At 39.7% G+C, this 23,190-nt stretch overlaps 2 protein-coding genes across 5 annotated transcripts; one reads left to right on the top strand and one right to left on the bottom strand.

The window, feature by feature from the left end:
• Positions 1–6,358: 6,358 nt before the first annotated feature.
• LOC117830804 (bromodomain-containing protein 3-like) lies at positions 6,359–14,453 on the bottom strand. 2 transcript variants are annotated; one of them, XM_034709081.1, is made up of 11 exons: positions 14,329–14,453; positions 11,858–12,189; positions 11,346–11,483; positions 11,122–11,257; positions 9,679–9,779; positions 9,328–9,582; positions 9,114–9,242; positions 8,836–9,006; positions 7,041–7,165; positions 6,674–6,948; positions 6,359–6,580 (listed from the first exon to the last, which is right to left on the bottom strand). In XM_034709081.1, the coding sequence occupies exons 2-11, from the start codon at positions 12,038–12,040 to the stop codon at positions 6,477–6,479; spliced, it is 1,617 nt and encodes a 538-aa protein (XP_034564972.1). In that variant the 5' UTR covers positions 12,041–12,189; positions 14,329–14,453; the 3' UTR covers positions 6,359–6,476. The 2 variants fall into 2 exon arrangements, with proteins under 2 accessions (XP_034564972.1, XP_034564971.1); XM_034709080.1 differs by having other exon boundaries at positions 14,148–14,449.
• Positions 13,408–22,107, top strand: LOC117830805 (WD repeat-containing protein 5). 3 transcript variants are annotated; one of them, XM_034709083.1, is made up of 14 exons: positions 13,408–13,494; positions 16,667–16,775; positions 16,948–17,056; positions 17,415–17,488; positions 17,597–17,686; positions 17,879–17,968; positions 18,076–18,159; positions 18,251–18,306; positions 19,721–19,767; positions 19,881–19,956; positions 20,146–20,179; positions 20,404–20,478; positions 20,663–20,750; positions 20,995–22,107. In XM_034709083.1, the coding sequence occupies exons 2-14, from the start codon at positions 16,698–16,700 to the stop codon at positions 21,093–21,095; spliced, it is 1,002 nt and encodes a 333-aa protein (XP_034564974.1). In that variant the 5' UTR covers positions 13,408–13,494; positions 16,667–16,697; the 3' UTR covers positions 21,096–22,107. The 3 variants fall into 3 exon arrangements, with proteins under 3 accessions (XP_034564974.1, XP_034564975.1, XP_034564973.1); XM_034709084.1 differs by lacking the exon at positions 13,408–13,494 and adding an exon at positions 13,889–13,982; XM_034709082.1 differs by lacking the exon at positions 13,408–13,494 and adding an exon at positions 14,690–14,868.
• The last annotated feature ends 1,083 nt before the right edge of the window (positions 22,108–23,190 follow it).

The raw sequence follows: 23,190 nt of genomic DNA, 5'->3' as shown, positions 1-23,190 counted from the left end.
GGTCCTTGCTCCTTCGGGCAAACAAAACTCACCAACCTGTCAATAAACTCAGTTACAAACTTAAAATTACAAATTCATGCAGAACTCTTAGACGTAACACAATTGGAACAGATGGGTGATAAAAAATTCAAAACATTCGGTTTTAGTAAAGACCCGAGCTACTGAGACCCAGGAAGGTTTTTCGTTTTTGTTAACCAAGTCAGAAATATGTTTAATTCCGCTGTAAAAATTAACATTTTAACACGTAACCTCAAAGCAGAATCCTCCAGTCTTGAGATGTGAAGCTGATGCGGATATGAGCAGAACTGCAGTTCCTTGAATGTCCACTTGAGGCTGGCTGAAGAAGCACTAGAAACCACGTACACAAAGCTGATCTTTACAACAACAACAAAAACAACAACAAAAAAACATGTTTACAGCCTGGTTCAAAAAATGGTTTTGGTCTGAATAGCTCACTTCACTATCTGCACCAACAAAAAATTATTTTAAAAGACTGAACACTTCACCATATTTTCCCCTTTCACAAATCTATCTCCATTTTCGAGAATCTCCAAAGTCTCTCCGTGTTAATTAAATAATCCTAAATGGTCAATTAATTACATAGATGTCATTTACAACCACCTACACCACCTGTTTCTTGTTAATCCCCCTTTGTCATGAATCATTACTTTCTGGATCGGGCCATGATGTTACCTTCCCACCTTCAGATTCCCACAGGGCTGTGACACATTTGGCTCATTTATCTTCAGGCATAAAATCAAGCAGCTCAGCAACGTCAGATCTGGTGCTAAAAGAACATCGTTTTTAAGATTTAAAAGCTGGATTTAAAAATAAAGATTGTGCATTTGAGGATGCATTAAATAAATCAAACAAGTGATCATCAGTGGCCACTTTCAGCTCTTTGAGTTGTCATGACTACTCTGTCTAGCAGTATTCAAGGCATCCTTGTCAGCTTGCAGTTTGTTTTGGGTCTATCCAGGTATAATGTCCTATAATTTGTCACTACTGGATGTTAAAAAGTCCATCCATTTTCTTCCGCTTATCCGGGGTCAGGTCGCAGAGGCAACAGTCCAAGCAGATCAACCCAGACACCCCTCTCCCCAGCAACACTTTCCAGCTCCTCCTGGGAAATCCTGAGGCGATCCCAGACCAGGCGGGAGATATAATCCCTCCAACGAGTTCTGGGTCTACTCTGGGGCCTTCTCCCAGTTGGATGTGCCTGGAACACCTCTAAAGGGAGGCGTCCGGGAGGCATCCTTATCAGATACCTGAACCACCTCAGCTGACTCATTTTGACTTAAAGGAGCAGCGGCTTTACTCCGAGCTCCCTCCAGATGTCTGAGCTCCTGACCCTATCTCGAAAGCTGAGCCCAGCCACCCTTTGGAGGAAACTCATTTCAAGCTGCTTGTATCTGAGATGTTATTCTTTCGGTTAAGACCCACAGCTCATGACCATAGGTGAGGGTTGGAACGTAGACCGACTGGTAAATTGAAAGCTTTTCCTTTCCAGCTCATCTCCCTCTTCACCACAACGGTGTGGTACAAAGTCTGCATAACTGCTGACGCTGAACAAGACCACAAGATACTTAAACTCCCCCACTTCACATTGGTGAAATAAACAAGATATCGAAGATGGATGTGACAGAACTACAACAGCGCATCCAAATGTTTACCATCTCCCATTGCTTTCCTGTTACCTCTAGCTGCAAAAACAATTCCAGTGAGAAGATGTTGAAGGTATTTAATTCTAACCTATACTGTAAGTAAGTCTCAGCAGCATTAGAGGGAGTTTTCAGTAAAATTATACGTCTCTAGTGCCTCCATTATTGGATGCACCTGTAGCCTTTCGTAGCACCTTATTGCACAGTCAGAGATTTGTCTTTGAGATGCACTGTTCCTACGTTGGTTGCTAGCTTCCCCTCTCAGATATTTACATGTTATTACTTTCCAATCTGTGGGTAAAAGCATGTGGTTCAACATCATAAGCATTCAGCTAACTAATGGCCCTTTGGACTAAGACAGTGTTTTTTAAGGTTACACAAATCAGGGTCTTTTCAACACAAGACTTACCCATCGATTGAAGAGTTTTCAAGGAAAGGCACGCAAGACTGGACCATAACGCTGATGCAGTTCTTGTAAGCAGAATTCTAGGGTAACATCAGGCCTAAAAGATTTTAATAGGTACCAAATCAAGTTTGAAGATTTTGCTCAAGATCAAGGTGTAACTTTTCTAAACGTTTGGGCTCCAGATTTGAATCACATCACTAAATGGCAAACCAAAAGTCATCATGACACCACCCAGAGACTAGTCTCGGCCAGTACTTTTTCGTGTCAGGATAAGGTCCCCCCCAACCCTGATACACTCACTACAAGCAATCCATTAATATATGAGATACATGTTACCTCATTTGTGATTTTTCTATACTGCTTTTGGTTAAAACATTCAAGAAACATGATTTCCATGGTCCCAAATTTCTACATGACCCAATCAGCACTACTGGCGGGACTAAAGCCTTTATAAAGCTGTTGTAAGAGTTTTAAAACGGTGTGCCACAGCTCAGAAGCAAAGGGAGTGATGACAGCATCGAGGGCAATTAGAATCACTGACCAGCATAGTCAGAGTTTTAAAATCTGACAGTTCAGTCAGATATTAGCTTTTATTTCAACATTTGTTTGAGATATCACATTCTGTCTTGTATTCGTTAGCTGAATCCTTATCTGGGTCTGACAAAGCTTTGGATTGTTGTGCATATAAAGCTGGAAGCTGTGTGAATGGCTATTAATAGCCCTTTGTGCAATATATTCTGTGATGTTCAAATGGTACTTTGAGTTTGACTCATGGCGCCATGAGATCACTTAACCTTTAAAGACCTTTTGAATGGCCCATCAGCCAAAAATATGGCTTATAAATCTTTAAGCAGGCTCTTTGCTGGGGGGAATTGGGTTGCAAGGCCATGCGTCTGTCTTCATTTAGGGAATGGACCATAACCCTTGATAGTTTTATTATAACTTGTTGTGGTCAACTGCAAAGACTGACTGATTAGTACTGAGTATATGTGGATCTTCTTTAATAGCTGTGCTGGTGAGAAAGGGAGCTTGTTTATCCTGAAATCCCAACAGGGAGGCAGATCGCTGAAGGTCAAAACATTGGGAGTAGATACTTCTGGAACAATATTTTATTGCCTTGTCAGTTTTAAAGTTGGTACCAAAGTTTTTCCTCTGCTATGCCCACTAAAATGCCACTGAAAAGTAAAGAGTGGCAGTATACAAAGGGATAAGTAAGGTAATAAAATACATTAACAGGTCACAGTCATGTATTTATCACAAATTAAACACCTATGAAGAGGCCATCCCTTTCTTGAGAACAGTATCAGCTCATTTGCAATTAAGATTCTTGGTATATGTCACATTAGCATGAATCGTTCACAATCAAGGTAAGTGCATGCCTTCATTCAATTTGACATTGTAAGGTTGTCTTCATTGATACTCTATATGTTCATAAACGTTCCTCCACTCTGTAATGTGGTGCATATAAAATGAGAAACAGAGCTCCATTAATTTACGTAAACCCAGTTTCTCTGTGGTGTGTCTGCAGAGTTGCATGCGCGTGGTCTTTTTAACATTGAATTCATGAGCGTATGAGAAATGGCCACAAGCTGCAGAAATGACTATTTGTCATCAAGGTTGCAGGGTTGATCAATCATGCCCCCCAGGGATGTAGGTGGGGGCTTAGTGGCAAGTTCCATGTAGCATGATGGGAATGCAGTGAGAGAGAGAGTCCCCCTGCTACATGCTTTGTGCATGAACCAAAAACAGAGAAAGAAAACCAAAGTGAAAATGATAATATCACTGCATGCACTAAAGTGTCCCTTTATACTGTTCAACAAAAAGAGGAGTTAGTGTGCTCTGTGACAAAGAGATGTATCTTTTTGTTCTTTATTTAAAGTTTCCAGATGTTTTCTTCCTTTGAAAACCACAATGAGCTGAATTTCTCTTAATTGGTATTAGACTCAATTCACACCTACTTTAAAATGCATAAGCTAAAGCACACATCAGACATGCAACAGCAGTAATCTATAAACCTGATTGATTTTCAGTGAAACTATAAAAAGAAATTGCAATAAAGCTGAGGACAGTGCATGAAGGCCACCTGCTGGTTGTTTACTGAACTGCAGGAGCTGTTGTGCCACAGACATCCAGTAGAGCCAGCGTTTTAGTAACACAGTCCTCTAATAAAGACAAACGCGACTACAACCCCCCAGTGCCTCCAGCCCCTGTTGAAAGGAGTTAAGTACTGTGATCTGATGGAGCGTAAGCTGGAGGAGGCACCAGCTGTTTGAACTGGTCAGCTTTGGGTGAGTGCCAGTTTCTGCAGAGCATTTGGCAAAGCCAGCTGTAAGAGGAGTAAATGGTTCAGGCAGGGAAGCTTCTTTCACTGTGGTGCACATTGTTTACCAAAGAACACAATGTTATGAACATTTTATACTTATCATGTTTGTCAAACACAAGGGCAGCTATGCTTTTTAATTAGTTAACAAAAAGTGAACAGAATAACAACAGGTTTTTTTTGTGTCTTACATCCACAGTGGTTTCAGATACACGCATGCTGTTCACCACACATACGACCTCACTGTGCAAAAAAAATACACAAAGCTTGCTAGAAATTTTGGAATGGAGTCACATTAAGTGCAACCAAATAGAAAATGAATGTCAGCAACATGTTTCAAAAGGTTTGGGGCAGGACCATCAAAACACTAAGTAAGGGACAAGGACGGAAACCCATACTAGTTGGCTGTGATTTCAAGTGGCACTTCATTAAAATCAGATACGACTCTGTACTGGAAATCACTGCATGGGCAAAAAATTCCCTTCCAAAAACCATTATCTATCAACATGTGTAAACCAGAGACTGTATAAATAATGGACGCAGTATCCGTGACATCAACCATCTGATTCTGAAGCGCTGTTTTGAGGTCAATCGGCAGGGGCAGCCATATTGGAAACGTTGAACTCAACATAACTGCTGATGAGTTGGAAAATGTTCTCCCGTACTCTAAATGCCTTCAAAATTGCAGTGTTAGAAAAAACAGTTCACCCCCTGTACAGTGTGTACCGATCGAGAAATGAGCTATCAAGACTACACTCGTCTTTTGTACCAAGCTGTAAACTTTTTTGAATTGGTGTGTATGTGGTTTCCGGTACTTCCGTAAGCCAGCCTCAAGCGGATCCTCGATGAAGTGCAGTTTTTAGCACTTCCGCATTGGCCTCATATTTTTAGACCGGAGGTTACCACTTGGTATAAACGTGATCTTAGACGTAATACAATGTTGTTTAAGGTGGACTCTAGACGAAGTGGAAAACTGTCCTGTGGCCTGATGAGTCAAAATTTGGACAAATTCTTTTGGGAAATCTTGGAGGCTGTATCCCCCACTTTGAAGTGGAGAGGAACCACCCGTGCACAGTTCCCAGCTCATCTAAGATGCAAACACTTTTTGAGGATTTGGGCTAGCTGTTTTCAAAATAAAAATGTTCTTGCAGAGTCAAAAGACAAATTCGGTAATTTATAACTTGAGATTTTTGTCTCTGTTACAGGGTAGTACGTTCATGTGGGTAGACTAGTTTGAAAGGCCTGCACTCACCAAGTAAACTGTTGATGCCATAAATTACAGTAGGAAGTTTCAAGTCCCTGCAAGTTGTCTTTCATCCCACATTCTTCAGAAGCTTAGATGGAGGGAAACATGCAATTAAGCCAGTACATCATGTTTTTATGTGAATAGCCCACATCATGCAGAAAAAAGTCAGATCTTTCATAGAGCATTTAGCAGGATCAGTTCTGCTGGATCAACTGTCAGGTAAGGGAACCCCAAAGCTGGACATCAAATAAGATTGATCTTTTGATGACAATGCATTTCTTTGAGCTGAGTTTCTTTCAAATTAAGTAAGCTACTTTTATTTCAGTCATCAGACACATCAGTGACTTCGAAATGAAATTCTCCACCTTAATAGCATAGCAGTCAAATGGTTCTAATGTTATAACTAATTATGTAAGTCTCAGTAAGACAATATATTGCAGTGTCCATAAACACAACACTGAGAGCTGTGTAGAGCAATAAGTGTGTTTGGAAGAATATCCACACATTTCTCTGATGTCTCTGAAACAGGCTTGTGCTGTAATTAAACAGGATGTGGGAAAAGACTGACAGAGACAGGATATTGTTTGAGACTCAGATGTTATGAAATATGCCCTAGTTCTAGAGGCATGCCATCCAGCTTTACTCTGAATTCATGGTGTCTGATAAGATACAGCGGAGACGGATATTGCGATTCATAAAGACACAGAGAGAAAAGCCACACTGAATACAGAAGCAGCATAAGAGGCGTTTAATCCTTCACATTAAACGTACAACAAATAAAAAAATAAATGCTTTGAACATATTTCTTTTTTAGGACAAAAATAAATAAATACGCTGTGTATATCAGAAATCACTGTCTTCTGAGCTGGAGTCACCGAGGCTGCTTCTTGAAGAACTCGAGGAACCGCTGCAGCCAGTGTTAAAAGACACTTCTTGACTGCTTTTCTCTGAATGAAGATAAGAAAAGGAAGCACCATGATCAATTAAATCCTGGATGTGAAATGAGTCAAAATAGGAAGGCTTCAACACTTCATACTCACTTTGGGATTTCTTAAACCTCTTGAGCAGACAAGCCCTCACGTATTGCTGCAGCTCACGCACAGTGGACGGCCTCAGTATCTCAAAGTCAATCTCAATCTCCTCTGGGTTGGCGTCACCCATTGAGGGCTCTAGTGTCTGGATGATCTTGACCACGCGGCCCAGCTGCACGCCAGGCAACCGATTAATGTCCAGGCTCAGCTGGTGCTTCTCGTCGTACGTCAGCGGCAAACAATCATCGTCTGAATCCCAGTCCTTACTGCTCTTCCACACAGGCCTGACATTTCAAAGTTAGTCCTAAAGTTAGTTCTGTGTAAAAGAGTGATACATTATAGAAGTAAAGTTTATTTCTCATGTAAAATGTCATACCTGGAACTATTTGCATCCCCTTCATTCCCTCTGCCGTCTTCCTCCTTGTCTTTTTCGTGTCCCTTCTTTTGTTTGGTCGCAGGGTCTTCAGAGAGGGCTGCTAGCTGTTCATGAGCAGCTTTAAGCTGGGAATAGTGTCAACAGATGAGCAACTTTGGAACAATAATAGAGCTCAAAAAAGCAAAAAAAGAAGCAAATGTGGACTAAAAGCTTCTTTAGCTGCATGACTTCAAAGAGGCTGTTTAAAAGGTAAAGAAGTCAGCAGACTGAATGTCTTTTCACAACTTTTAATCTGGGCAAAGTAGCGTATGAACTAGCAAAGGATGCGTTTCAGCACAAATCCTTCAGTGTTTCACAAGTTGTGAGAGGATCAAGTTTCTTCTTCTTTCTGTCTCAGAGGAGTTAGAGTAAAGTGGCTTAAAATGGATAAAAGTGGATTACAACACTGCTTTGAATCCAAACAGGACAAAATATTCAAGTGCACCACTCAAGAGTACCACTATCTTTATACACCGTACCAGCCAAAAGTTTGGACACACAATTATTGTCGACATTGTAGATTAATACTGAAGACATCAAAACTATGTAGTGAAATGGTTTTCTTTAAATATGGATTACAACAGTAGTCAAATAGGGCTGTCCATTGTGTACTACCTCTACCTCTGAATAACACAACCGATGGTCTTAATTTAATCCCATTCAAAAAAAATAGTTGACTTTTTTTGTTTTGCTTCATATTTCATGAATTTTCATAACTTGATGGGGACTACTGATGAAGCATAAAATTATCATGATGATACTTTTTCAATGTGCTGAACACATATTGCATGCATTGGTGTTCCTCTGAGGTCAATTTTCCTGTCTGTGTGTGTGACCTAACTGAAAGTTTGACCTGATGGTGGCACTACAGGAAAGGTCATATCATCACCAAAACCAAGAAGGTTCATACTCTTGTGGTCATTAGTGTTGTCAGTAAATTGGAGAAGATTTGTATGAAAACTTTTCAAGATACATTAATTCAAATTTAAAAGTTTCGTGGCGCTAGAGGACATGTCAACTCACTGATAGGTCTCATAATCAAGGGGCAATTTATCTATTCAAAAAACAAAGTGCCTGACACAAAAACTTGGTCAACAATTTTATGTTAATCATTTTCTGGAGGCCAAAAAAATGTGTTAGTAATGTTTGAGGATAATAGGAGGGTTAAAGACATTAAGATGCGAGTAATTCCACAAATTAACTCTTGACCAGGCTCATGTTAATTAGAAACCATTCCAGGAGACCACTTCATGAAGCAGACTGAGAGAATACCAAGAGTGTGCAAAGCTGTCATGAAGGCCAAAGGGGGCTACTTAACAGAATTCTGGTTTGTTTAACAATTTTTGGATAATTAAATAATTCCATATATGTTCTATCAGTTTTGATGTCTTCAGTATTAATCTACAATGTTGAAAATAATTAAAATAAATACAAACCATTGAATGAGAAGGTGTTTCCAAACTTTTGACTGGTACTGTACGCAAAGCACATTAATGTGCATGCTACATGTTAATGTGCAAACGTGGTACTGACAGATGCACATGTTACTTGCTCCAGAAAACTCTTGTCTCAAGAGGAAATGAAGAATTGTGTGCATTTTGAGATTTGAATCAATACAAAAGCTGTGTTTCTCTGTGCTTTAAAGCATACACAGGCTAACACAGGTCATGTTGGTAATCAAACGGCTTTTAGGAGCACACAACAAGCCTGTGAGATTGAGCTCGATGTAAAAACCCACCTGCTCCTCTGCACCTACCTGCTTTTGCAACTCAGCAATCCGTGCATTCCTCTCCTCTTCCTGGTCCGATTTGTCCAAGTCAGAGAAGCTGTTGCCGCTTGTGTTGACACTGAGACCTGCTCCTTTTACCTGTGAATTCATCTCTATCGGCTCTTCTGGCAACTTCGCAAACCTTTTCTCGAACACACGCTAAAGGAGAAACATGCACGCAGCATGATAAAGATGAATCAAGTGACTCAAAGTTTGGCGACTATTTCAGAATCTGTAATGAGGAATAGCTATGATTCAAATCTCACCTGAAGTTTCCTGGCCATAGTAACCACTTCCTGGTGTGGAGGGTTGTATTTGTAGCAGTTTGAAAAAATCAACCTTACATCTGCAGCAAAGCTTTGTGCATCTTGGTATTGTTCTCTGTTCATCTTATCCTGGGAATCAAAAGTTATCACAATAACATCTTTCATGGATAATAGATAGAAGATGTGATTGTATATGTAAACATGCAGCTCATACTTTAACAGTGCCGAGGTCCATGGGGTATTTGATGATTTCATGGTAATCGTTTAGCTGCAGAGCTTCAGCGTCCACAGGTTTGTAGAAAGGCCAGGCGTAGGCTTCGTGTTTCTTCGACAGCAGCTCCTTCAGGATAACATCGCAGTACTTGAGCTGTGAGCCCTCCTGTGGCAGCTTCTGTCCTTCTGAGTCCTTCTGAGGGGACAAGTCAGATGTGCTTCTTTTCCGTTTCACCCCCGTCTTCTTCACTGGCACCTAAAAACACAAAAACCAGTACATCTTAAATGTCTTCTTACTTCATAAATTCAAAAATACCACAATTGATAGTTTAGGATACAATGAGGGACCTACTTTTGTGATGGTCTGTGGAGGTCCGGGTATGTTGCTGAGATTCGGTTGAGAAATGTGTGTGGTAGATGAGGAACATGTGGTTACAGCTTCGTTCTGTCCACCTAAATGCAAGTGTTCACACAAATTAAAAGAACAAGAGAAATAAAACAGTGTGATCATTTCTTTGTTTTAAAATAGAACACTACCGGTCAACTTACACCTGATGCAAAAGAACACTCAGCACAGTACATGCAAAACAACATGCCTTTTTAACATCTGCATGTATGATAGGCCTCAAACCTTAACTACCAATGCCACCAATAATAACGCACATAAATATTAATACTGAATGTTTATTACCTATTACAAATGCGGTTGTAAATATAGCCATAATATAATAAAACTATATGGCCTACCACTTGTAATGTTAAGCACAGAACATTTATTACATTGACTCCCAACAGATCCTGCTGTCCTGTCTGGAGATTTTAATAATGAATGAAATTCTGCTGCTGTGTCTCGTTCCTAAATGTACACAGTGTCTCTTTAACTTGTTTAACACACTTGTTTCTGCTGCAACTGCTTTAAATGGACTCTGAGCATCATAATATGTAATACAATGAACTATGCTGCTCTAAGTGTGCACCTGGGAACAATGTAATAAGGTAGGCTGAGGGTTTTTATTGTCAATTAAAAGACTAAATACAACTTTTGGTGACTTACTTTTCCCTGCAACAAACCCTAACTTTTAGGCCTTAGTGAAAAGAATAAGAACTTACACATATCCCTACATTCAGTTCATCAAGCAACCTATGAACTCCCCCCCCCGAATAATATAATATAATAAAATAAAATAAAATAAATGCAATGAATTAAAATAAAATGCAATAAATAAAATAAATAAAACAAAATGCAAATAGTCAAATAAAATAAGATAAAAAAATAAAATATTGTCTATCTCTCTCTCTGCACTGCATTCCATAACCCTCAAAATCTATGCATCACTCAATTTATCACATCTGAAATTAGCATTTTGATTATTATTTTATAATAATAATATTGAGCAATTTTATATATTTGCACTGTTAAAATAAATCATACAATAAAATAAAATAAATATAATAAATAAAATACAAATTTGCAGGAAGAAAAACAAAACATAATTAATATTGAAGCCAAAACAAAAGTCTGATTTAATTTCTCATATCATTTTTTTCCTTACTTCATTTAAAAAACATTGTTTAGGCATTTGCCTTTCACTTTTTGACTCATCTAGTTATCATTAAGCCACCTAAACTTACAGCAAGGTATTTACAAACTACATACCTCAATCTGCATTTTTTTTTAATTAGTGTGCCATGATCTCTGAGAATCTTATCATGCAGTTATCACTTATATGTATGTAAAATTAGGGATATGTATAGTAGCACTTGTGTAACACTGTCACATATGTAAAGTCATTACCTGGAGAGCTATTTTTTCTGCCCTTCACTTTGCCAACATGAGGAAGAATCTCCACTTCCCGCTGTGGCATCATGGCAACTTTCTGCAAGAAAACCTTCTCCAAGGCGAGGGCCATCAGCACGATGTCATCTGTAGGCTAGAGCACACAGAGAGAAGTCTGAGGGTTTCGTTTTATGAGGTTTTACCCTGTGTTATATGGTACATTCATTAATAAAGCTTCTCACCTTGTTGTAGATGTAACAGTTGGTGAACATGGTGTTGAAGTCTTGCATACATTCACTTGCACTCAGATAGTAGTTGTTCTCCAGCCTTTTCTTGATGGTCCCCATATCCATGGGAGAGGTGATTATGGTGTGATAATCCTAATGAAGAGGAAAGAATAGAAACGACGACACAAGACAAGTTCAAGACTTTTTATTTTAGACTGATCTTATAATGATCTTACAACTGGAGTAAGTTAATCATTAGCAAATGTTCAACTCTTCAAACCCACTGTAAATACATCATATAATACAGCAGATATTAATACCATGATATCATTCCTGATTTGTTGTTACTTGTATAATCAGAGCTGGTGATAAAAACATTTAAAATTCCCTACCAGTACTTGAGCTTGGCATTCTGACAACTTAAACTTGAATTGACTCATTTTCTGTAGTGCATTAATGGATTGTTTAAAAACCGATTTAATGCATTTTAGTTTAAAGAATGTGTAAAAAACAAACAAACTACTAACTGGTAGTCCAAGGGCGACTGCATTAACTGGGTGGTAAAACGGCCAGGAGTAGTGGTGCTTCCAAAGGGATTTGATCACAACATTCTGCATGAACTTCAGCTGGTTGGTCCGTCGTCCTGGTGTGTCAGGGTTCGTTACCTCAGGAGGCGGAGGATTGATAACTTGTGGAGGGTCTGCTGACATAATGATGGCAGCTGGGTCTTCACAGACTAACAGATCATCCAGTGGTTTCTGTTTTCCTCTGAGTTAATGCTTCTGTTTTCCAGCTCATTGAAGGCTCTGAGGGAATAGCAGCTTACTTCTTTCATAGCTTTGAAACCAGGCAGAGCGATCTGTCGACACAAAAAGAGGTGTGGGAGAGTCAGTGGTCTACAAATTAACAATAAATTACTTTGCTTCCATATATTTCATAAACATTTACTGCTGTAGGATACTGTGCTGTGCATGCATGTTGGATCCATTGATGTAATTAGGGTCTGAAGACTGACAAGGTCGGCGAAGGCCCTATTGTACCCCTAAGGATTTTTCTTTCTACCTAGTAAAGTAAATTGCCTTTTTGAAACCTTCAACATGCCCGAAAAGTCACCAAACTTGACACACTCATCAGGCCTGGCTACATTTTCGAAATTATTTTGGTCCCCCGCAAAAAGTCCCAAATATCGCTCAATAGCGCCCCCTTCTTTCCAACTGGGCACCCCCTCAATACCATAGACTGTATATAAAAATGGACAGCGTTGCTCCGCCTCTTCCTGCAGCACGGTTCTGAAGCCAAAAAATCCCGCTCCTGGGCACAGCCATTGTGCAGCCAGAGCCTGCGAAGCCACTGAAACGAGCTCCGCCCTACAGCGTTGCGTCATAAGACGCTGTGTGTCCTTCGAAGTTTCTCTTTACGGCGACTGTGAATCAAAGGAAACCCGGAAGTAAAACCCTGTTTTTTAACCTCTAATAACTAACGAAAAAGAAACTTTTCAGAAAAATGAGGCCTTGGACACAAAACAGTCAAATACTAACTACATATCACCACAGCATACGAATGTGAGAAACATTTGTACGCTGTGTATTAATTTTTTAAAGTTTGACTGCTCCCTCATTCAAATGAATGGGGAGACGGATTTTTTGACCTATACTGCAGCCAGCCACCAGGGGGCAGTCACACTGCTGAAAGCTTCACTTCCAGCCGAGCGAGATGCATGACATCTTTTTCAAATGTCTATCAGGCCAATACCTACAAAAAATGTACCTAATGTCATGGTGAAGTCCCAACAGGAAATCAGCCAGCTTTTCTTTTTCTTCAGATTTTCACCTGATTTGCAAGGGTACATATTTAAGAGATCTTGCCCTAGGCCTTTTCTCTGATCAAGTCCAAACCACACACATTTTGTAGTAAACACATTGACAATTCAAAGTTATCAGAAAACTTTTGCAAATCTAAAAATTGTGGGCATGGCAGACATGCAGGCGGTGGATCAAACACATGTCTCGCCATAAACAGGAAATTGATTTTGGGGGGCTTTTAAAGGGTTAAAAAAAAGGGTAAAATATCCCTCCCCCATAGTTTGTGCAAGGGCCGTTCATCGCCGCTTGTGGCTTCAATTTCCGTTTACTTTGCAACAAGTCATGGAGTGACTGAATTCACAGTGAGTGAAATGCCTGCTGTAGTTCCTAATCTATATTTTCATGACATAAAGCTTTGGGACAAGAATTCCTTGTTGTTGAATACATAATTTATCTAGTAATTCACCCAATACTCAATGAAGAGAAATGTTGAAGGGAAATGAATGCTCTAAATTTGTGCTCCTCCTACTTCTGACAGGATTTATATGACCTCTTTAGGGGAATACCACTTTATGAAAACAATGTAACACGTTTAGACAGGTTTTGTCTGAATTAGTGTAGCTTCATTGATAAAAACTGACGTCATTTGACCACAAAGCCAGCAAGGAATTTGTTTGTTTTTGCTTAAAAGTTAAAAGTAATATGATTTGAACCAGGTTAGCTCACCATGTGTAGAGCTAAAAGACTAAAATTGGTACCATTTATCTGAGGGAGAAAACAGTTCCTCTTAAATTGATGAAGGTGTGTTAATAACTCGATGGGTTGGGTTAACTGGCGGAAGGATACACAGGTAAATTACAAACACGAGTGGAGTCGCCGCCACAAAACATAGAACATTCATAAGCACATATAAATGTCATATACTCCGTGAAAGACTGAGTGTTTGCAAGCCCTGGAGTGCTTTGTTTTCAGAATGTCACGTTTAATAATTACCCACAGGTACTTTGCAACCTACCTTGAAGCTAAGCGGTATTTGCGTGTATTACGACCTGACTGTGTCGTGTGGCCGCGAGTGATGGATTGGAGTCACACTGCATGAAAAAAACGCCTGCAGAACTATCACTAAAAAAAACCGTTATCAATGCAGGACGTCGGGACAGAAGTTCAGAAGATGCAAACGCTGCACAAAGGCCCACCTTAGCAACTCAGGTCATCCCCGAGTGCTTCACAAACACAAACTTTCTCACTCAAAAGTTTCTTTTGGAGCTAATCCTGCAACAGGGTAGCTGTTCCCCTTCCTCACTACCCTGGTAGGTTGCTCACACTGTACACAGCGCCACCTACTGGGCTGGAGGGTGTAGATGTATCTTAATACGCACATTGTAGTAATGAATAAAAACATGACAAGTCACATTACAATTAAGGTTATTTTGTGTATTTTTTTTAATAGGGTTTGATGACGGTTAAACGCCACACAGCCCATTACAGCAAAGTCATATTTTGCTTTTGACGCTAATTGTCCCTCAATGGCTTCCGTTCCCTCTTAGGGTTACACACATGCGCAGAGAAGCACCACCATACCACATTCCCCGCTTCTCCTCACAGTAAAAAAAAAATCAAGGCGCAAGCAAATCGATTTATGTTTTCCTTCATGATCGTGTAAGGGATTTGATCTTACTGTTTCCCTTCCCTCTTCGAGAAGCAACATCCTGGCCGTGAGCCTGCATTAAACCCTCGTAAGTATCCGCTTATGAATAATATCTCATTGTTTGAATGAAGGCCCCCTCCGTGGCAGATCAACCAATTTGTCAACAGCACCAGTGCGTTTAAAACAAACAGCTCCACCATGATCCTGCTTTTAGCTCGTTTATTAAACAACCGGATTGACGATTTAGTTCCTTCCTGCTCTTTGGCTTCAATTTGTTTGTGTTGCATTGAATATTTTTTTACATGAGGATGCTAGTGTCACATCTGAAATCCAAACGGAGGCCCTTTGTTTCCCTTTTCATTTTAATTACATTTACACTTCAGCAAAGGTTACTGTGTTTATTATCTGTATTTAATGGCCTCTTATGGCTACACGACATATAATTCATGCTTGTAGTTTCCTTAACCCAGTCATGGCTAGCAGACATTTGGTGGCTAACTGACGAGCTAGCTGATTGAGCTAGAGATGTAAGGATACACCATGGGATACACTCAACCCACGATTCGATTCGAATCCCGAATAGCTTTTATTTTATATCAATTCTGAGATTTGGACAGTTTCAATATATATATGTTATCTTATATTTATTTGTAAACAAAGTAATCCTTTTTCATTTTTGACCAATCTTTAGAATCAATTATCGTTGAGTCATTAAAAAAACATGTTTTTCATGTCAAAAATAATGCCAAATGCTTTATTTCCCCCTACATCAAATGTTCCTTCATGACACAGTGTATGTTGAAAGCACGCCGTTTAAGGCTTTTCAGCGCAGAAATGTTAAATACAGGATGGTTCAGAGTAGTGGCATAGCTTTGCATCGTCATTAGTTGATGTGGTTATATCAAAACAAACTAAGATATAAACATTAAACCATTAGCTTATGTATTATGTATACACAATAACACATCCAGATGATATGCTAATGACATACAGCAGGGGGGGTCAAACTTATTTCAGTTCAGGGTCCACATACAGCCCAAGTTGATCTGAAGTGGGCCGGACCAGTAAAATCACAACATAATAACATACAAATAACAAAAACTTTAAAATTTTCCCTTTTGTTTTAGTGCAAAAAAGTACATTCTGAAAATGTTTCTATTTAATGAACTATCTTTCTTCAAAAACAGCTGTTGTATTTTTTGCAATGATGCGTCTCAGTGGGCCGAATATTTTACTCTTTAAGCCCTGAAACCTGCTGCGAACACACCAAACACACAGGTTACCCATTCACCTGACAAGCAGTTTGTAATGTTTACTGCAAAAGAACAGATAGATTATAATAATGAAGAAGGTAGAGTATATTATTTTGGACCCCTCAGCTCCAGCATGAACAGTTTGCTTGCTGGACAGTGTTGTATGCAGGGGTGTAGTGCTAGTGTTAGTAGTTAGTGGATCATCTTATAGTGCTCTAAAAAGTCTTTATGAATCTCAACCGGATTATGCAAACAGCAAGTCATCTATTTTCTCACTGAGACGAAGCATCGTTCAGGGCGCTCCGTCAGCACTATGATTGTATGCGACCCCCGGAGGACAAATTTGAAATAGTAGTTACTTTTATTAAAAAATTTCAGTTAATGTCTTCTCTGTAATTTTTCACTTTGCAATGTCGTTCCGTGGGCCGGATTGGAACCTCTGGGGGGCTGGTTTTGCCCCGCGGGCCGCACGTTTGACACCCCTGATATAGAGGCACAACTGTGTCCTTTCATGCAGAAACTCAGACAATATGTAGTTTGATATACATTGTTTAACTCTGATTTGTTGTAAATGTGAAATAACTTAATGGAATCTCATTTATTTAACTCAACATGTGTTTATTTCTGTGACAGGAAGTCCTCAGTAGATGCTCTTAGCCCCACCATGGCAACAGAAGATAAGAAACCAGAGACCGACACGAAACCTCCAGTGGTACCATCAGCTTCCGCGAGTCAAAGCAAGGTGGGGATGCTTTTCGTCCTTTTATGCAGCCTCACATTTGATTGTAACTTCATTTGTAAAATTGGAGCGTTCTGTGCTCTTTTCTCTCTATGATGTGATTTTTGAAAGTGAGATGTTTGCTCATCAGACACTAGAGAGATTTCTAAATGTCACTTTTGGATTTCATTCACAGTCGGCCCCCGCCAAACCAAACTACAGCCTGAAGTTCACTTTAGCCGGCCACACTAAAGCTGTGTCTTCTGTCAAATTCAGCCCGAGTGGAGAATGGCTCGCCAGCTCATGTGAGTTTTTTTGTCTCTTATGTTTCCTCTACAGCATATAGACACAGTCATTTAGGACTGCAACCAACAGTTGCCCTCATTCTGCATTAATTTGACAGTGATTTTATCTCTATCATTGATTTGTTCATGATTGATTAAAAAAAGGTGGCTTTGTCAATTTCTCTGAGACCTAGATCAGAGGTTCCCAAAGTGGGAGTCATAAGATTTTTTTTTTTTAAGTAATCTACAATTTTGTATATTGCCATTACAGTAAATATATCTTTTAAAAAAGGAATTAATTTAGAAGGAAAACCTTGCAAATATTTTTTTTAACAGAGGCTGTTACAACACTGAATGCTTGTTTACTTTATCATTATAGCTGCTGATAAACTCATCAAAATCTGGGGAGCATATGATGGCAAGTTTGAGAAGACCATCTCTGGACACAAACTTGTGAGTTAAACAGATTCTGTTGTAATGGTTTTGATTGAATTGGTTATAAGTTGTTACCACTGTTGAGTTCTTGTTGCATCCTTGATGTTCCTTTGTATCACTCTTCAGGGTATATCTGACGTAGCCTGGTCCTCTGACTCCAACCTCCTGGTGTCTGCATCTGATGACAAAACCCTGAAGATCTGGGACGTCAGCTCGGTAAGGCAGATAGAATGAAACAAGCACTACTGTCATGTTAGCAACATTTAAAACATTCTTTAACACACACACTGTATGTGGCCGAGTTACTTTTGGCTCTAACTTTCTGAAACATGCTGTGCTTGGAGTGAGAAGTTGTTTCTTGTTATCTCAAGTCTGTGACATTACATCCTTTTTTTTTTCTTCATCCAGGGTAAATGCCTAAAAACTCTAAAAGGTCACAGTAACTACGTTTTCTGCTGCAACTTCAACCCGCAGTCCAATCTCATCGTGTCAGGATCGGTGAGTAAGAAGAAGCAAAGAACAGAAACTAAACAGAATCCAGATGTTCTTTGTTAAAGCATTTCCTTCTAACACTGAAATGCGGTCTGTCTGTATTCTTCCTCCAGTTCGATGAGAGTGTCAGGATATGGGATGTGAAGACCGGGAAATGTTTGAAAACACTGCCAGCACATTCTGACCCTGTCTCTGCTGTAAGTCCTGCTCATGCTCAACATTAGAGGAATCTCCTAGACGTAAGATTAACAAGCTGTCGTTATTCTGATGACTTGTCTCTGCTCTTAGGTTCACTTCAACAGAGACGGCTCCCTGATCGTGTCCAGCAGTTATGACGGACTCTGGTGAGAACAAACTCTTCCTTCTCTTTGTTTTCTGCTGGTTCACATTCACGCTTACATTAACTCACCATGTTGCATCTTCCTTCTCAGTAGTTGCCCATTTTTCAAAGTGACAGAGGGAAATGTTCAAAGGTGTTCCTCCTCATAACTGGATTATAAATCAGTCTTATAAAGAACTAATGGATCTCATAACTCCCACAGTAGGGACTAAACAGGCCTGAGATGGGTTCATTATAGCAACTTCCTATAAGAAGACCCTGCCTCTGACGGGGTCTGCCCCCTGTACCCTAAACAGACTGTTAACTGCAATCACAGGGCCGTCTGAGTCGCTACTACAAGCACGTCCAACACTTAAACTACACAAACTCAGGTCTGCTGAGTCCGTGAGCTCTTTTAACACATGCTGTTTGCAAAGGATATCAAAATATCGTGGCTCCAAAAAGGAAGCTGTTCTGTCCTGTCCTGTGTTGTCACCTGAATATCTCACTTCAAGCGTTCGTGACACGACAAAACAAAAGTCTGAATGTAGAGTAAAACTGTGGTGCGACATTTATAAGCTGACACCTGTCTGTCTCTCAGCTCAGTTGGTGTGAGCACTAAGGAATATATGGTGGTCTACTTTGTCCGTCTCCTCACAGAACATGTTTGTGTTGTGCTTCATCTCAGGGGAAGTCCCTTACCCCAAAACTATGAGTGCATGCTTCACATACCTCATCCCTGTTAGTGACTAATGTCTCTTTTTTTTAGAAACAAAAACTTCAGGGCAGTCAACAGAGCATATAAATCTGTGATGTGTCTTGACTTTCTCTTCACATTTGGGCCAGGCAGATTATCTGTATCAGCATTTATTTTACCGATCGCAGAAACAATAAATTAAAAAGAGCGCTATAGTTCAACTCTGCTGCTGGTGTGTCTTTTCCTATAGGTCTGTTTCCACTCGCCTCTTACTCTTTCTCACTTCATGTCCCGCAAACAATCACTGATACAAATTTGAGCATTGTTTCATAAATGACACTTTTCAGAGATAAAATTACACTTTCACTGCTGTTACACATATTTGTCTCAAGTCATTAATAATGAAGTAGCCTGTTTTTTGTGTGTGTGTTTTTTTTTAAGGTATATTTTGGGCTTTTTTTGCCTTCATTGACAGCACAGCTGAAGAGAGACAGGAATGTAGGGAGTAGAGAGTGGGGGAAGACATGCAGTTAATAGTTGACCTGGCGGGAGTAGAGCCAGCAACCTCTGTCACAAGGACTATAGCCTCTATACGTGGGGCACTTAGACCTCTAGGCCACCAGCACCCCAGATTCTGTCCTTCTTTGTAAATACAGTGTATGCGTGTGTGTTAGCTCTGTACTGTACTGCTGAAATGTCTCAAAAACGCCTTAATCTAAAAGCTTTTATTTTTCATTTGCAGCCGAATCTGGGACACCGCGTCGGGACAGTGTCTAAAAACACTCATAGGTAAGATTACACATTCAGGTGTTTCGTCTTTTTTGATAAAAGTAAACATCAACAGTGTGGCGGCTGAATCCTCATATTATTCACAAACTGACTGACTGTGTCGTTGTGTCTAGATGATGACAACCCACCGGTGTCATTTGTGAAGTTTTCACCCAACGGCAAATACATCCTGGCTGCCACACTGGACAAGTGAGTATAAAGTGAAGTTCTGGGCTTCAGTTTAGCTGTTATATATCTTCTCCTGTAGAGGGCAGTATGACACTTTGATACACTTTCATTGGCTGCAGAGTACATGAAGTAAACATGATTACAGGCCTGGTTCTAAATGTTGATATGATTTGTTTAAAGGACTCTGTTTTATTTGTGGTTACTTTTCAGCACGCTAAAGCTGTGGGACTACAGCAAAGGAAAGGTACGCTGAATTAATCACGTGTTTTCATGAATGTTGAGTTTTTACATTTCCTTAACTTTCCTAAAATGTTTCTTATCTTTAAAATAAGTTGTAATTTATTTTTATTTTTTTTACCTTAATTGTCTGAGTGTACTGTATACAATAAATATCATGTAACAGTAAAATGTGTCTGCTTCCTATGGTTAGGTTTTTGATAACTGATTCTTCTCTATTCAACATTTCAGTGCTTGAAAACGTACACCGGCCATAAAAACGAGAAATACTGCATATTTGCAAATTTCTCTGTCACAGGTGGAAAGGTGAGAGCTCTTAGATTTTTATGATCACATTCCTCTGCAAGTGAAACATCTAATAGTCTGTGATTATTTTAAAGTGACCTCTGTGACATTTAATGCCTCCCATGTTAGTGTTGTTCTACGCCTTTTAAATTCACCGAACCCTTCACCGTGATGTCATTTCACTCACCCCTTCTTTCTGTCGCAGTGGATCGTGTCAGGCTCGGAGGACAACATGGTTTATATCTGGAACCTGCAGACAAAGGAGATCGTGCAGAAACTCCAGGGACACACAGGTACAGCAGGAGAAGCTGGATCTGTTTTATTGTGTTCGAAAGCACAGATTCAAATTCCTAAAAACTTAAAAGTTAGAGCAAGTGTCCTGATGCAATGTCAACATCCATCAGTGAGGAGTGATCAGAGCATCCTGCAGCTCAACAGAGTCACTCTAAAGAGAAGATTGAATTAAATTGAAGAAAGTAATGTTCTCTTTAAATGATGATAAAACCGTTTTAACATCCTTTCATTTTCTCCTCTCAGATGTCGTCATTTCTACCGCCTGCCACCCGACAGAGAACATCATCGCATCCGCGGCTTTAGAAAACGACAAAACCATCAAGCTATGGAAAAGTGACTGCTAAGCCCTTTTTTTTCTCCCCGGAACTGTTGAGCCATTCATATTTTCTTTTTGATAGATTTTTTTTCTACCTTTTTGTTGTAAGAAAAAGAGGACTTGTTTTCTAACAGAGAGCTCCTGCAGGGCGCGGAGGGCTTTCAGGTAATGAAATCCAGCGAGCAGAACCAAACGAGACGCATCAGCCACACACAGTATCACAAACCCAGACAGCTCTGCAGTGAACGCGTTGCTTTGCCTCATCTGAGACATTCCATGTGTTTGTTTACGTGCCAGATTAAGTTACCTCCATGTCGCCCTCTGTTCTGGTGCTACAGTATCTTTGACACTGAATTAACCCGACGTCACTGCTTCTCATCAACGCCATAATATGTACATGAAATGTAATGGTTATTGGGCCTTTCTGTGATTAAGTTTGCCTTTAATTTGTCTGTGTGATTGTTTGTTACAGTTTAGAGAACTTTAAGGTTGAGGGGTGAGTTTCCCATCAAGATATAGGTTAAAAAGGGTAACACAAGGGGTCCTTTGGTCGTGTATTTATTTAAGTGGCATCATTTTTGTGTTTTCTTCCCCCTAAATGTTAAATTTCAAATCTCAATTTATGTACTCCGTGCCATTAAAGGATACTTTTTCCAGATTTAAGTATAAAGTGGACAAACACAAGGATTTAAAGGTATAATAAGTGATGTCACAGGAGAGTTAAAGTCCAAACTTTAGAATTTCTTACTTCATTTTTTCATTGAGTCAAATTTAACATTTTAAGACAGTGACCAAATGCAGTTCTATGTTGTAGGATTTTTGTACATACAGTAAGTATATTGACTTGTATTGAGACTTGATTTTTTTTTAGCTCTTTTTTTTTTTTTATGTTGTTTTCTGCTTGATTAGCTCATGATGTAGTTCTGCAAACCATGCTGGCAGCATCTATTCTCTGTAGTTAACCTGGATTTAGTGGACTCTATGTTTGCATTCGACAGCTATAACCTGCAACTTAATAAAACCCCTTTTTGTATGTTTCATGTTACCGAGTCCTGACTGGATGTGATGTAGAGTGATATTCTTATGTCATCATAAAGTTCACTGTCAACCCTCAACACTAAATATTAACCTTTTTAAAGCTGGGGTTGATAGTCAGATTTAGATACACTTTTTGTTATACTAGTTAAAATGATCTTTCTGTCCCGATGGCAATCAAAAAGCCGCTATCTAAAGCCGGAGTAAACCTGGGATAACACCAACCAATCCCTGCCATCAGGAGCCAAATTATGAAACCAATCAAATCCTGTCCTGCAGTTCTGCCCGCCTCCTGCGCGTACATTTCATGTTTGTTTGTGTTTTTAACTTTCACTATGATAATGTTTTGGTGTTTTCTTACCGCTGAGTGAGACATATGTTGACGTAGTGCAAAACACAAACAATGTGCTGAGGACCGGTTTTGAATAAGTCACAATCATATGGTCACGAAGCAGTGGCGCTCGTACATGTGAGCGGGGGGAAGCTCCGAGGGGAGGGGGGGAGGGGTTAGACCGAGTCCTGAGGACATGCTACATTCAAATTCATGCTAGTTTTCTGTGACTACCAACCCTAGCTTTAACTAACCTAAGAACACTATATCACCAGACTGTCAGGAAAATTTGTCCAGTTGTGAAAGCAGCGACGTTATTACTAAACTTGTTTACACTGGTCCATGCCAAGTGGCAACCTCCGGTCTCAAAATATGAAGCCCATGCAAGTGTTATAAACTGCAATTCATCGAGAATCCGCTTGAGGCTGGATGCAGAAACATCGGAAACCACATACACACCAATTTTAAAAAAAACAATCTTTGCAGCAGCAATAAACATGTTTACAGCCTGGTTCAAAAAACGGCTTCGGTTTACGTCACTAATTCTCTATCCGCACACACTGTACGGGGGGTGAATTTTTTTTTTAAAACTGTTTTTTGTAGGATATTAAACTTTCAAGTTTTGCCCAAATAAGGGCATGGCTGACTTGATTGACAAGCGGGCACCCTGTAGCTGTTAGCTAAAAGCCTAAAGTCTTTCTCTTTACCTCAAACAAGCTCAGGCAAAGTTTGGTTGTGTTCATCATTTCCAATATGG

The sequence above is a fragment of the Notolabrus celidotus genome, chromosome 19 (genome assembly GCF_009762535.1).
Source record: "Notolabrus celidotus isolate fNotCel1 chromosome 19, fNotCel1.pri, whole genome shotgun sequence".
In the NCBI taxonomy this organism is placed as follows: Eukaryota; Metazoa; Chordata; class Actinopteri; order Labriformes; family Labridae; genus Notolabrus; species Notolabrus celidotus.
The sequence above is the reverse complement of the archived record's forward strand: the minus strand, read 5'-3'. Positions and strand labels throughout refer to the sequence as shown.